This window comes from Armigeres subalbatus, chromosome 2, assembly GCF_024139115.2.
Source record: "Armigeres subalbatus isolate Guangzhou_Male chromosome 2, GZ_Asu_2, whole genome shotgun sequence".
Classification (NCBI taxonomy): domain Eukaryota; kingdom Metazoa; phylum Arthropoda; class Insecta; order Diptera; family Culicidae; genus Armigeres; species Armigeres subalbatus.
The window spans coordinates 22,832,141-22,846,181 of record NC_085140.1 but is presented as its reverse complement, the minus strand read 5'-3'; the positions used below and the strand labels follow the sequence as shown (position 1 = coordinate 22,846,181).

Here is a 14,041-nt window from a genome sequence, read left to right as displayed (position 1 = left end):
ACGTAAGTTATTGTTCTTATTTGTGTAGACTCTGCACACTCAACACCAAATTAGAAATATTTTGGAAAAAGAAGTATCGCCCATTCAAACGATGAATTACCTACATATTGATTAATATTAATAATAATAATAGAATTATGGCACATTCAAATTTAGAGTTAGTTTTACAAAATTCAAAAGCTATTTTTTTAATTGAAACAAACAGTAAGTTGGGAAAAGGAAAAAAATCCCCATTAATTATGCAACAAAGTTGAGATTCGCAATTCGCCTTCCTTTCTTCCAAAGCAATGGGTAAAGGCAACGGTTTTCAAACATTAACTCACACACTTAGAAAAAGGCATACCGATCGGATCAAATTGCTGTGTAGCGGCAGTAAATTCGCTCGTTAGGAACAAACAACACACGGGAAACCTTGCATGCTTACATTTGTTATGGTTATTGTTATTGTGGTTATGCTGGTGCGTGCCAATACCTGGACTCGGCCCGGGACTGGGAGATCCACCGAGGGGCGACGCCGAATGTGGGTATCCGTTGGACATCTCCAGGATACCACCGGAGGGATACACTGCAATGGGTGAGAAAATGGTACGGTCGTTGGTGAAAAGGTCTACAATTTATTACATCGTTACATGCGAGGGCTTCTAACGGTCTCCCAAGGGGGCATAATTTCTTTATTTAGTAACGCAACACTTGTCGCTGCAAATTATATGGGCTCCCCAACAAGTTTTACGATGCATTGAAATAGTGGCACTTGTTGGCAAGTGCCACACTTTCAAGCGAACTCCCATCGAAAGATCTTGCCGCATACATTATTCACGTCATTCGTTACACAAAGTTTTCCCTCTGACCGCGATGGAGACGCATGGTAGCCCAATAAAAGCACCCACCTGAGTCGGTTTCTGAACTGGAAGGCCGCGGACTAATACTATTGTGTGCCATCTGGGGACTGCTTTGCATCATGCTGGAATCGTTGTAGGTCCCGATGACCGGCACCGACACCGGCAGCGAGTAGCTATTTCCGGCCATGTTCACCCGCCCGCTGGCCGACAGTTGCTGGTTCCGCTGCATCATAATTTGAAAGTCTTCGTCGATTTTGTTGTACTTGGCCTCGGTGCGTGGCGTGAGCGTGTAGCTGTCCTCCGGTTCCGGCGAGTCCGGCGACATGGTGCCATTTTTGTTCTCCTTCTGTGCGTTTACCTGCAACTGTGAAACAGACAGGACCTTACAGGAATTACGACTGCGAAATGTGACTGTGACCCGAGTGGGAAATGGCTCGGCACGGCAGGGCGCGCAGGGCAGACGGGTGAGTGAGCGAAGCAGCTTTTAGTATTCGGTAGTCTCAATGGAAAATATTACCGCACGGGACACACAAGAAGGGAAAACAAAACGCACGCAACAGATGCCCCAAGGTTGCCAATGGGGGGTGAACGAAATACACACACGCACAAACGACTACACGCGGTAGTAATTCGGTACGTTCGGGCATTAGTAAGTAGGAGGAGGTGGGTAACAAAACTATGACAGATGACATGGAATATTAATGAAATGATAATGAAAAGCGTGTAATTGAGAGTCAAAACAATACGAAGCTGTATATAAAAACTATATGAACGCATAAAAACCATACAAAATCCCAGAAAAATCATTGCAAAACCCATTGATGAATTATATGAATACTTTTTTAAGCCCCAATATGTTGTTTTAAATTCTATACTGTTCAATTATTTTAAACCTTCTCTGTCTGAACCATGTCAACAAAAAATGAAAATCCATTCCTAAATGTTTTTCTTGAATAGTTTATAAATCCTTTTATTACAACATTTTTGTGTTTCGGAAGTTCTTTCAGAAGCATTCCAAATCGAAAATATAGAAGCATATTCAAAAGTTCCAACAAGTCCAAAACCAGCTTTGGAAGCGAATCGATATTTGATCGATACGTACGTAAAATAAGAAACAAAACAAAAAGCCCCATGTTCTGATAGAGCCGGTTTCGTGCAAAACTGGCACAACTCAAAATTCTTCGTTTTTGACGTTTTGATGGCAAACCACGGGAAGTAGTATCACAACAATTAAAAAATAGCATGACAAAGAGCCAGGTCAAAATTCGTAATAGGTAAGTATATAAAAAGTTAAGCTAATTTTACAATTTAACGATTTTTCGGAAAATTTATATAAATCTTCAAGATTAATGATTGAAATTAGATGCGTGGAATAAATAAAAACTCACTCGACACCACTGCCATAACGTAAATTTTGTGTTAGGAATGTTTTATTCAAATTTTAAGTGAAACCAGATAAAACAATAGCAATATTCACCCTAGTACACAGTGGTTGAAATCCCGAAAAACGTGATCGTCAGCTTTTTCGGTATGAAATCGTGTTTTAAATGGCATAGTATGTTCAGCAAGTATGTTGCATACATCAAGAGGTATCATTTGAGAAAATTTTATTTTTGATTAATTCACCTAAAAGTGAAACAGCAATTATATTTTTTTCAAAATTTGTTGAAACAAAATGGCGTCTTTGGGAAAGTTGTTAGAAATAATGTACAGAAAAACTTTGTCAAAGACACTACGGGTCTATCTATTGAAACGAACAAAATATGACTCAATTTTAGATAATAGGTCATTTAACCCTATAAAAACTGGTATACAATGAATAACTTTGCATAGTCAAATTTTTGAGGTTAACAATGTTCTAGAAACTTATTCAGCACATAAAAATACAGCATTCAACTACTAAATCATAACAATATTTTTAATTGTTAGAAGGAAATTCGAGATTTACGAACAAAATTACACATTTTTCACACTTTGAAGATGAATCACGATCGGAAGAATGTGAAATACAAGCGAAATCAAATTACTCTGGCTATGGATCTGTTAAGAAGAGCATACCCGATTCGTCGATCCGCAGCAATGTACAGAATCCCGGAGAGCACTCTTACGCTAGCCCGTGGCACTACGGAATTGAAACATCCAAGACGACCAATCGTCTTAATCAGGTCTTCGCTAATCAAGAAAAAACGGAATCATCGAATGGCTTCCCGGTGGATTCCCTAAATCCCAACGTCTGAAAATGTCAGCAGTCTATTTTCTCCAATCCACTGGAAGAGCAAGTTTCCTGAAAACGTACCCGGTCGAAAATGGCTAATATTGTTTTAAAAACGACATCCCAACATTTCTCAAAGAAACCTGAGTGCTGTTTTGAAACAGCGGACCTGTGTAACGGAAAGCAAATTTATTTCTGAGCTGGTTTGAAGAGGTGAACCAATTATTAGCGATAACATTAATGCATTATTTTTCCTAGGTTTGTTGAGTTTCTTTCTCAATCCGATCATCCGAACAGATTATGTATGTGTTATAAATTTCTAGATATGAATTTTCAATTAAATTAGAGTTCAAGTTATGCCAATTCAATTATTTTACCTCGACTACTCAATGTTATTCAACTATAAAATGCACTTTATGTGCAGTTGCATGCGTAATCTTCGTAGATCTATTTAACAAAGCTTTCATCACAATTTGATTTTAATTTTCCGCTAATAAGAACTACCTTCTGTTATTACGTTTAACATTTACGGAGGTTTTCACTGATACCACTCTGCCTCTTAGCCAACAATTCCTTGGTAATCCTGAATCAGCTATGACGACAAGTTCTCCCACTGCGATCGGTCGCTCGCACTGAGTAAATGCTTTAATCGAAAGAGGGAACTATATTATATTTTGCCTTCAGCTGGACCTGTTGCCATCTTTGAAAAGAAGGGACCACTTCTTCCCTCGTCTTAAACCTAGCAAATTCCTGAATTAGAAGAAGGAATCATATCGTTTTTTGCCACCTGCCGGGCTAATGCATACTTTCAAAAACGGGATCATATTCTACCTTGCATTTAACAGAGCAAATGTCTGAATTGAAAGCAGGATATATACATGCAGACCTCGATAGTACGTTCTCCGCCGTAATTTTAGTGGACGTACTAGCGGGTCGTACGTACTATCGAAGCAAAAAAATACTGAACAAAAAAATTTTTTTTTGCCTTTCTATTTATTTGGGAGTGGTGTAATGTTTATAAAACCGCTCGGAAGCCAAAATTTCGATAGAAGGCTCTGTATTCTAAGCAAACTTATATTTGATATAGTACACAACGGGCCAGCGTGATTAAGATTTTTCTTGAAATGGTGCCTACATGTAGCATTGCGCAAAATTATCGTCCTTGCAAATGTGAGGCTATTGGTTTTATGAAATATTGTATGTTTTGTATGCTTCGGAACATCCATAAATTACGTGATATTCGTAACGTTATAAAAATATGTTACGCATCATACATAATTATGCATGTTACTACAAAAAGTAACGATTGGAGGTGGATCACAACATTTTTACGTAACGTATTTTATGGATTCCACCTATAGATTTTATGTAAATGAAAAGCTTTAAGCTTGTCCCTAACTGTCACTGTCGTTGTGATTCTATTGGCTCCATTGACGCTTCCTCACCAAAGCGACAAACTGTTAGCTATAGCAACAAACGCATCGCGTTGATTAGGAGGAATCTTCATTATGAATTGTAATTTTATACATAAATACATTACACTAAGATGAGTATAAAGATAACAAATAAACTGATTTCTAATTTTCTAATTTATTTTAATTTTCTCGTACATACAGGGTGTCTGCAAATTATCCGTACAGATTTTGATAGTTTGCTTCTACAAAGCAAAAACAGACAATAATGGACTGAAAGGCTGTAACAGATGTATATTCTGAGAACACTGAGCGTCACATCAGCTTGATGTGACGGCGAACACATCAGCTTGATGAATTGAGGTGGTGTCTGTCGATAAAGTATTTAAATCTAAATCATTGGATGATGATCTACTGAACTAGTTGAACTAGCGCGGATCTCTGGCCAGAAAGTGCGACGTGGGATAATTTTTGGCAACATAGCCACTTTTCAACACATTCTCGGCCAAACATAAAGATACTTTTTTCTGAAAATGTGGGTTTATTCTTCAGGACACTAAGGAATTACTCCAAGAACACCCTCTGAACTTCTACTAGAGTTTTTCCGTATTTTAGTTTGAAATTATTTTAAAACTTTATTTGAAATTTATTTTGACATTCAAAAATATTTTCCTCTGAAAATTCCTTAGGAAATTCATTCAAAAAACTTCTTATTTTCATATTTATCCTAGATTTGTTTCAGATATTCTTCTAGGATTTTTTTCGAGAATATCTCCAGGAAATCCATAGGTAAATCCATCAAGATTTTTCGAAAATTAAACTCAAACCAAGAAATCCATCGCGATTTTTTTCAAAAATTACTTTAGGAAATTCTTCAGGAAATCCTTTCGGATACTCCTATTCTTCCTGAAAAAGGAACTTCCCAGAGCAGTTTTTGAAGGAATTTTCTGCAGAATAATTTGAGAAAATTCTGTGGGAATTCCGATACGAAATCCCGGATAATTCTTGAATAACTTTTCGGGGGAACTTTAAAAGAGATTTCTGAAGAAGTTCTTGAAGTAATTTCCGGGGAAATTATTAACGGATTTTTTGGGAGAATACATGGAGGAATTTCTGGAATAAAAAGTGTGAGAATTCTTGAAGAATTTTCGGGGTTGTTGTTTTAAGATATTGCTGCGAATTCATGGAAAAAAATCTCGGAAAATACTCGGATGATTTTTTATAGAAATTTTAAGCGAAGTACCGTAGAAATTTTGAGAATGGCTGCAGGATCTTCCGGGAGAATCCCTTAAATAATTTTCAGAGGAATTTTAAGGGGAATTTTTGTAGGTAATTCCGAAAGAGTTTTGACCAGTGGTGGAAATCTGTGAACCTTGTTCACAAAACAAGAATTAGGCCATGCAAAATACTCGGGAAAACTTGTTTTGCCTTTTCTTGCCTAACTATTACTCGCAGAGAAAACAGAAAAGCGAACCCCGAAAAATGTTCGTAGAGCTTCGCGAGTCATTTGGGTTAATTTGCCAAATGTCATAAACCAACCTCGGAACATGATTCTCACGGATGTTCGAGCAAGAACACATTTGTTTTTGTGTTTATGTTAAGTAAAATTTATCCATTTTATTCGAAGTAACCACAAATACTCGTGATCGTGATTTTTTCCTCGCGAAAAAATACTGTCCTGCTTTTTGTCTTTGCTCTGCCCGTACTCGCGAACAAAGCAAGCGCTTGAAAAAATGCAGGCAGTAGGTTCACGCGAATTACACTCTTTTCTTACTCGTGAAGCGAGTATTTCCAGCACTGGTTTTGACGAAATTTAATTTTTGTACCCAGATGAATTTGCAGACGAATTTTGCAAGGAATTTCCAAGAGAATTCCCGAAGAAAAAAAACAATTTTCCGGGAGAGTTCTTGGAGGAATGTCTGGGGCGTGAATATCAAGGACTTCCACGTGAGTTTCTGAAGAAATTCAATGAGAATTTCCGGAAAGACCTCGAAGTAATTAATGGAGAGATCTTGATGAAATTTCTGGAGTAACTCCAGAGAGGATGCCCGGAGGAGTTTGTATGGGAATTTCTGAATGATTTTCTGGTGGAAGTTCTGGGAAAGGGGATGTGGAAATTTCTAAGATAATTCCTAAGTGAATTGCTGAAGAAATTACCGAGAAAATAATGGAATTTAGAGGGTATATTTGGAAGGATTAACGGAAAAATATTTGGCTATAATTTAAAATGGATGTTCGGAGGAATTTCGTAAAAATTCGCGGAGAAATTCCTAGAGGAACTTCCAGAGGAATTCCTGGAGGAACTTTCAGAGAAATATCTGGAAAAACTCCCGTAGGAATTACCGAAGAAACTTTCGGAGGAATTCCTGCAGGAACATCTAGATAAATTCCGGAAAACTTATAATACACGAAATTGATTCACGCTGGCTCACGCCGCCGCCAATCACCACCACGCCACTGCCACTGGCTGAAAATGATCTATCAAGCCGCTGTCGATAAAATTTCAATCGGCGCACAGGTCTAGATAGAATATCAAGTTAAATCATGTATGGAATTTTGGACCGAACTACTAAGGTATCCCAGAAAGAACCCTTGGGAGAACTACTGTTCCAGGATAAACTTCTTCGGAAATCCCAGTAAGACGTCTCAGAGGAAATTTTCGACCAAAAATTTTCCTCATTTTAGTAACGCTGCTAATTTGTTTCTCAAAAAAAAAAATTTTACCGACAAGTGGATAGAATGGAACTAAACTTAATGTAAACTTAATTAAACAGTAAAGTAAGTTGTCGAAAATTCAATTTTATGAATCACCATTCCCATGATGGAATTAATTTACTCCTCGGGGAAATATTTTCTGGTCTATCAGGTGAACTAATGCATGGGGAAGGGTTCTAGAACTAGAACTAATTTCCTTGATAGATAAAATAATTCATAAACATAATAACTGTTTAATTAAGTGGATAGCTAATCTGCTTTATAAGAAAATCATACCCATAAAATTTCAATTATTGCTGATAACACTCTTATGCCGATGACATACTCACGCGAGTGCGTATGCGAACGCGTCCAAGACAAAAGAATTCCTCTTGCTGATATTAAGCTTTATGAGGGCTTGGACGCGCTCCGCATCGCTCAGCTGTTTCAGATGTTCCTTCAATTGTTTAAAATGATAGTATAATATATGTTATGTAAGACTGGGAAACATTTATGACACGCTGCTTTTTCAAAGTTTTGCTACTAAATTCGTTATAAGCTCACGATGGTGTTTAAATCAGTTGTGAAATTATTACGTAACATATGAAGGACCCCCGCATGTGCCATGATCAATGCATATTAAATTTTTTACTAAAATCGTACAGAAAATTGAACGAAAAAAAATTTTTTTTTGTGTACGTACTATCGAGGTAAAATGTACGTACAATCGAGGGTACGTACTATCGAGGGTACGCACTATCGAGGGTACGTACTATCGAGGTATGCCTGTATATCGTCTTTTGCCTTCTGATGGGCAAATGCATTCTTTGAAAGAAGGGATAATATCTTCCCTTTCCTTAAACTGAGCAAATGTCTGAATTGAATAAGGGAACCATGTCGTATTTTGCCTTCTGACGGTCAAATGCATCCTTTGAAAGAAGGGTTCATATCTTCCCTTGCCTTAAACCGAGCAATTGCCTTAATTGAACAAATGAATCATATCCTCTCTTGCCTTTTGCCGAGTAAATGCATCCTTTGAAAGAAGGAATTATATCTTCCCTTTCCTTTAACTGAATAAATGCATACATTGAGAATAAGAACCATACATATTCTCCCTTGTGTTATGCCGGGCAAATGCATTATTTGAAAAAAGGAATCGTATCTTCCTTTGTCATATGCCGGGAAAATTCATCCTTTGAAGAGGAAGCGTATACTTTTTAGACTTATGCACGACAAAGTGTGCTTTTCAAGAGATGATTATACCTCCTACAGAAATCTATATAATAAAAATGGAATGGTCTGTGTTCGTATCCGCATAACTCGAAAACGGCTGAATGTATGTTCTCCATTGCTTCAGCAGTTAAATTCATTATAGTTTCCGACGGGTTTATATGATATTTCTTCATGCGAATATCACGAGTTAGGTTGAGTAAATTAAGATTCATATGGAGTTTCGCATGGGCAATTCACAACGCGCATTTCGCCTACTACCCGATCAGGAATACATAACAAAATTATAACTCAATTCTATCAATGGTTGTTATTTAAAACAACGTGTGTTATAATTAGATAATTCGATAAAAATGTGTCTTCGGCCAGTTTTATTTCATATCAAAATTATAACAACATTAGTTATGTATATTTACACAAAATAATTGCCTACATTTTTTGATATTGGAAAAAGCGGAGGTAATCACCTCCAGTATAACTTGAATCAATGTTCGATGTTAATAGCTAGTACAAAGTTAATTGCCTACATTATGGATGGAAACCCGGCGTTGTATCGTACTACATTTTTATACGTAATGTAGGCAATTACCATGAAAGTAGATTTTTGTACCTCATAATCATATCAACGGTTGTTATAATGTTGAAATGAAGGTAACAACCTCTGATATAATTATGTTACGGCTAGAGGGAATTTTGATATAATTTTTGTTATTTTAACAACTAACCAGCCAATTTTATAACACATTTTGTTACATTATTTTTCTGAAATAAATAACTCCCCTTGTTGTAATTTTGTTATGCATTCTTGATCGGGTGTGCAGGACAACGTCTGCAGGGTCGACTAGTAACTAATAAAAGAGTTTTTGTTTCGGAGCACTTGTAATTTTGCTATTCGAGTTTCCGTCTTTTGTAGTTCGTCTTAGTCAACGACGATCTTTCTACTGACCCAGTAGTAAAAGGATGTTATGTGGAAAAGGCAGTGATTTAATACAATCTTTAATTCAAAACGAAGCAATTTAAAGAATCTCTTTTATAATGTTCGAGCAATAATTATTATAAATAACTGAACATATTATGCATAAGTTTAGAAATCAGATTACATAACAATCATGCCAAATGACCATTATGCCAAACGGCCGTTATGTCAAATGACATTATACCAAACGATCTTTATGCCAAATGACCTATCACTGCTCTGGGTAGAACCACTTGGTTCGACGTGTAATGGTAGGGCTTCCAGAAAAGGTTAGTGAGAGGAATGCTGCAGCGTTAGTGGACAATCGTTGTATAAAACGAGCGGTTTCGATCTATAGGATATTCCCAAGAGGAAATGGTTTGGAGTAAGTGTCTGTAAATAATAATCATCCACGGGAACATGTGTCAGCAGTCGACTGTTAATTATGTTCTCTACTTCAATCAGGTAACTTCTCAATGGATCTTATGTAGGCACTCGGGCCGGTTTGACTTTTGTTAGGACATGGTTGAATCACCATGACGTCTTTGGTGGAGTGAATTCCACCATCAATTTGTTCTGGTACAAACAAGTCATTGCTTCCTTCAACAACTTATCTGTATTGGAGTAGCTCGTTGAGCAAATCAGTTATTCAAAGCCAGAATGCTCGAAGTTGTGTCCATTGAAGTTGCCAGCTCAAGGTCAACGAAGAAGTCAACATCTACATATGAAAATGGTCGAACAAACGCTGCCAATCTAGCTTTCAGTAGGGAGGCAATCGATAGAGGAGTGGGAACTACTGCTTCACCCCAGAATCACTTCGAAAGACCGGCGTCCAAAAGGATACATGTCGCCATCTCGCCAAGTGTGCTTACAAACAAAAAAGTGCTAACAAACTTGCTGTAATCCACAGTCATATACCTTGATCCCTTCACAAAGATTGCCAGCTTTGATTCGTTAGAGAACAGCCGAATATCGATGCCCGAATCGCCTATAGCAAGTGTGTTGGCAGCTAGACGAGTGCCGAGCCTCCTTGCCTACCTTTGCATCCTCCGTTTCCTTCAACATATACAAGTTGCCGCGAGGTTCTGCAACTGCCACGACTCGCTTTGCTGCCATTGAAATAATGCACCGTGATTCTCCAAATCTCCTATGTCTCGTGGTATAGTCAGAAATCAGAAAAAAGGCTGCCGCATTAGCCTCGTCGTCGGCTAGTGCGTCCCGGATGCTGACTGAAATTCCGTAGACATTCCGGGGTAGTCGTACTTCGGGCATCTGCACACGAAGTGTTCCACGCTATTCCTAACTTCGCACAGGTCGCATTGAGACCGGAAAGGGCCCCCACCGAAGTTGTAGGAGATTCTTGTATGGCCGGTCCGGAGTCTCAACATAATAGTTTCTACTTTTTGCTAAGCTAGGTCGTGCTAGGGGCCGGTGGTACCTTTAACTTACTTACTTACTTATGGATCCTGTACACCTTCGGTGGTGCAAAGGGCCGACTTGAAAGATCTCCATCCTGAGCGTTGTCCGACTATCGCTTTAACCTGTTGCCAGGTTAGATTTCGGTCGACTTCTTTTATTTCTTTATTGAGGCTTCGCCGCCATGAGCCTCTGGGTCTGCCTCTGCTGCGATGTCCCGCTGGGTTCCAGTCTAATGCTTGCTTACAGATTTCTTTTCCGCCCCTACGTAGAGTGTGGCCGACCCAGCCCCACTTCCGATCCCGAATTTCTGTTGTTATCGGCCTCTGGTGACAACGACGATGGAGCTCGTTGTTTGAGATCCAGTTGTGAGGCCACCAGGCCCGAATTATATACCGCAGGCATCTGTTAATGAACACCTGCAGCCGTATTTTGGTGCGTTCACTTATCTGCCTGTTTTTCCAGATATTTCTTAAACTCGCAAAGGCAGCCCTTGCTTTCTTGATCCATGCGCCTATGTCGATCTTGGTACCGCCGTCTGACACCATTTGGCTACCAAGATATTGGAAGCTTTCAACATTCTCCACTGGTTGCCCGGCTACTGTGAAACTGGAAGGAGTCACCGTGTTTACATCCAACGATTTGGTTTTGTTGACGTTGATGACTAAACCTGCCGAGGAGGAGCGATCGGCAAGGTCGTTGAGCTTACTCTGCATATCAGAGCGCCGTTGCGCGAGTAGTGCAACGTCATCCGCCAATTCGAAGTCGTTTAGGTGCTCCATGGTTATAGGCTGCCATAACAGTCCGCGGTTTGGTTCACGGTCAATCGCATCTACCAGAATCTCATCGATTACGATGAGGAACAGTAACGGTGATAGAATACATCCTTGCCTCACACCAGCTACGACCCGGATAGGGTCGGACAGGACCCCATTGTGCAGCACTCTACACGAAAAGGCCTCGTACTGTGCTTCGATGAGGCCGATGATTTTCTCAGGACATGAGCGTCTTACTTCCTTCTCAAGAGCCGTGTATCGTTGACGGGCTAAGACTTTGGCTCCTCTGGTTTTCGATCGCTCTATCGCGGCTTTGGCTTCTCTTCGCTCCTCTATCTTCCTCCAGGTCTCATCGGTGATCCATTGTTTTCTCTGAGTGCGTAGTTCGCCCAGATTGTTCTCGCTGGTGGCGATGAAGGCATTCTTGATGGCGCTCCATTGGTCTTTTTGATGGTGACCATCGGATCTTTTTACATTCCGAACGGGAAAATCCCCAACCTGCAAGGCAAGCTACTCAAGATCTTCGGGCAGGAGCAGTTGCCATCGCCAGCCATCATACTGGAAGACATCAACGGGTATCATCGTGCTTGGGGCAGTCGATCGAACAATGCCAGAGGCAGAATAGTGCTCAACGCGGCATCAGTGCTGAACGACGGCTCCCCAACCTTCCTCCGTGGAAGAGTTGGCGAATTTCCCCTAATGCCGCAATGGCCGAGAATCCAAGTGAAACTGGTGTGCCATACCTTCAAGGATTTCTTGCATCCATGGATATTTTGGGAAGAGCGGCGACAACACTGGCTGAATCCGTAAGGAGCGCTATTGGCTTATTAGCCGGAAGGGTAGCTGCGGTTTCCGCGAAAAAAAACGCTACATTGAGGAGGTAGCCTCATTGACCTGACTAGATTGGTGCCAGAAACTCCAAAGCCTATCCACCAGCTGGAGACAGAACTATCCGTGTACCTGATACCGTGGTTTACGAAACGAGTAGCAATGAGCTCGAAAACCGATCTTCTAAGCTCCTCGGTGTTATCGCCTCTCCGAAAGCGGGTGGCGACGGATTCATCAACCGGTAGGCATTAGCCAGCTTCTCGCTACGTACCAGTGGACCCGCGCTACTGGGGGGAGACCGATGCCAACCACATTAAATATGATCAAGTCAGTCTCGTTGATAAGAGAGATCCAATGCTTTCCCTTAGGTCACAGCGGCAAAAGAAGCGGCCTTTCAACAAATGACTGTGGGGACCCTACACACTCAGTTTTTAATTCTGCAGCTCGGCAAAATCCGCACAGCCGTCTGCCCAGCAAAATAAAACTGATAACCCGGCAAAAATGAGGTTTGTTAGCTGATTTTCGGTAAATTATTTGCTGATTTTCAGCAATTTTGACAGAAATCTCGGCAAAAACATGTTTGCTGGGGCACGGCTGTGCGAAACTCGGTAAAAGTTTAACATTTTGCTGAGATCCCGGTAAAAAAAATTAAGTGTGTATGTCGGAATGGGGTGATACTGGCGACGACGCAGATTGCTTCTGCTGGATTAGAAAGGAGGAGTCCGCATGCCAGTCGGGGCGTAGTTGTTAAAAACGGGGGATAAAACGCTGATTTAGTCTCTTCGTGAGGAACAGGTTAGCTGCAGTCTAAGAAGCAGGCGACTGTTTGCCGTCGCTTAGCCTATTCTTAATCTAATGTGTCTGTAGTTTGTGCAGTGTTTTTTGGTCAAGGTCTTCAATAGGCTAATCCGGGACTTGCAGGCCACCCTAACGGCCCGGAAATGTGGTAGGAAGGTGAGCCGCCGATCGATATCCACTCCGAGAAAACAGACAATTTTCCGGTTTGTAATGGGATCACGACCGAGCATAACAGATGGGTATATGAGGTGGTGGCAGCCATCGCAGACGTGGCCCCGGATGCACTTTCATAACATCTATCCAAAATCAACGGCTAACGATTTTGTTGGAATGTCCTGCTCCAACACTCTTAGCTAGTCCCGTAACGATGACTGCCGCTTGCAGCTCTAGGCGAGGAATGGACACAAACTTGAGTGGTGCAACCCTTGTTTTACTTCCAAGTAGCGCGCAGTGAACACATACGTTCTTTTCGAACCGAGAGTAGCAAACGGCAGCGTATCCTAGTTCACTAGCATCTACGAATGTGTGGAGCTCGATTCTTGCCGCGTCTATATTCGTTCTGGTCCGGTCTGTGGAAAGTTACTAGATACAGAGAAAAAAGGAAAAGTGTTCGCTTTTGACATTGTCACTCTCAAAATGGTGGTCCAAACCGACCTACCCACGGTTTGAAGTCGACCTATTTTTTACGCAATTTGAACTCTTTTTTCGGTATAAAAAAATTGATATTTGTAACATAATCTTAATCACTCTATTCCGAGTTGCTGTCACTCTTGAAGTAGGTGCCTACCTATCAGGCGCCTGCGGTAAACAAGTATCTAAAAATGGAGGTCAATTTTTTTCGTAAAATAAATATTGGATTTGTTACTATGTCTGAAACTCGA

At 40.3% G+C, this 14,041-nt stretch overlaps 1 protein-coding gene across 13 annotated transcripts in view; it reads right to left on the bottom strand.

Moving 5' to 3' along the window:
- The window catches only part of LOC134218211 (myocyte-specific enhancer factor 2), a 289,827-nt gene that overhangs the window by 22,380 nt on the left and 253,406 nt on the right, over positions 1-14,041 (bottom strand). For 11 of the 13 annotated variants that reach the window (XM_062697118.1, XM_062697129.1, XM_062697126.1 and 8 more), the window contains 2 exons: positions 888-1,203; positions 425-565 (listed from right to left, as the gene is read on the bottom strand). In XM_062697118.1, the coding sequence (XP_062553102.1) occupies positions 425-565; positions 888-1,203 (457 nt within the window). The remainder of the gene's footprint in view (positions 1-424; positions 566-887; positions 1,204-14,041) is intronic. The other 2 variants (XM_062697130.1, XM_062697128.1) reach the window with 2 other exon arrangements.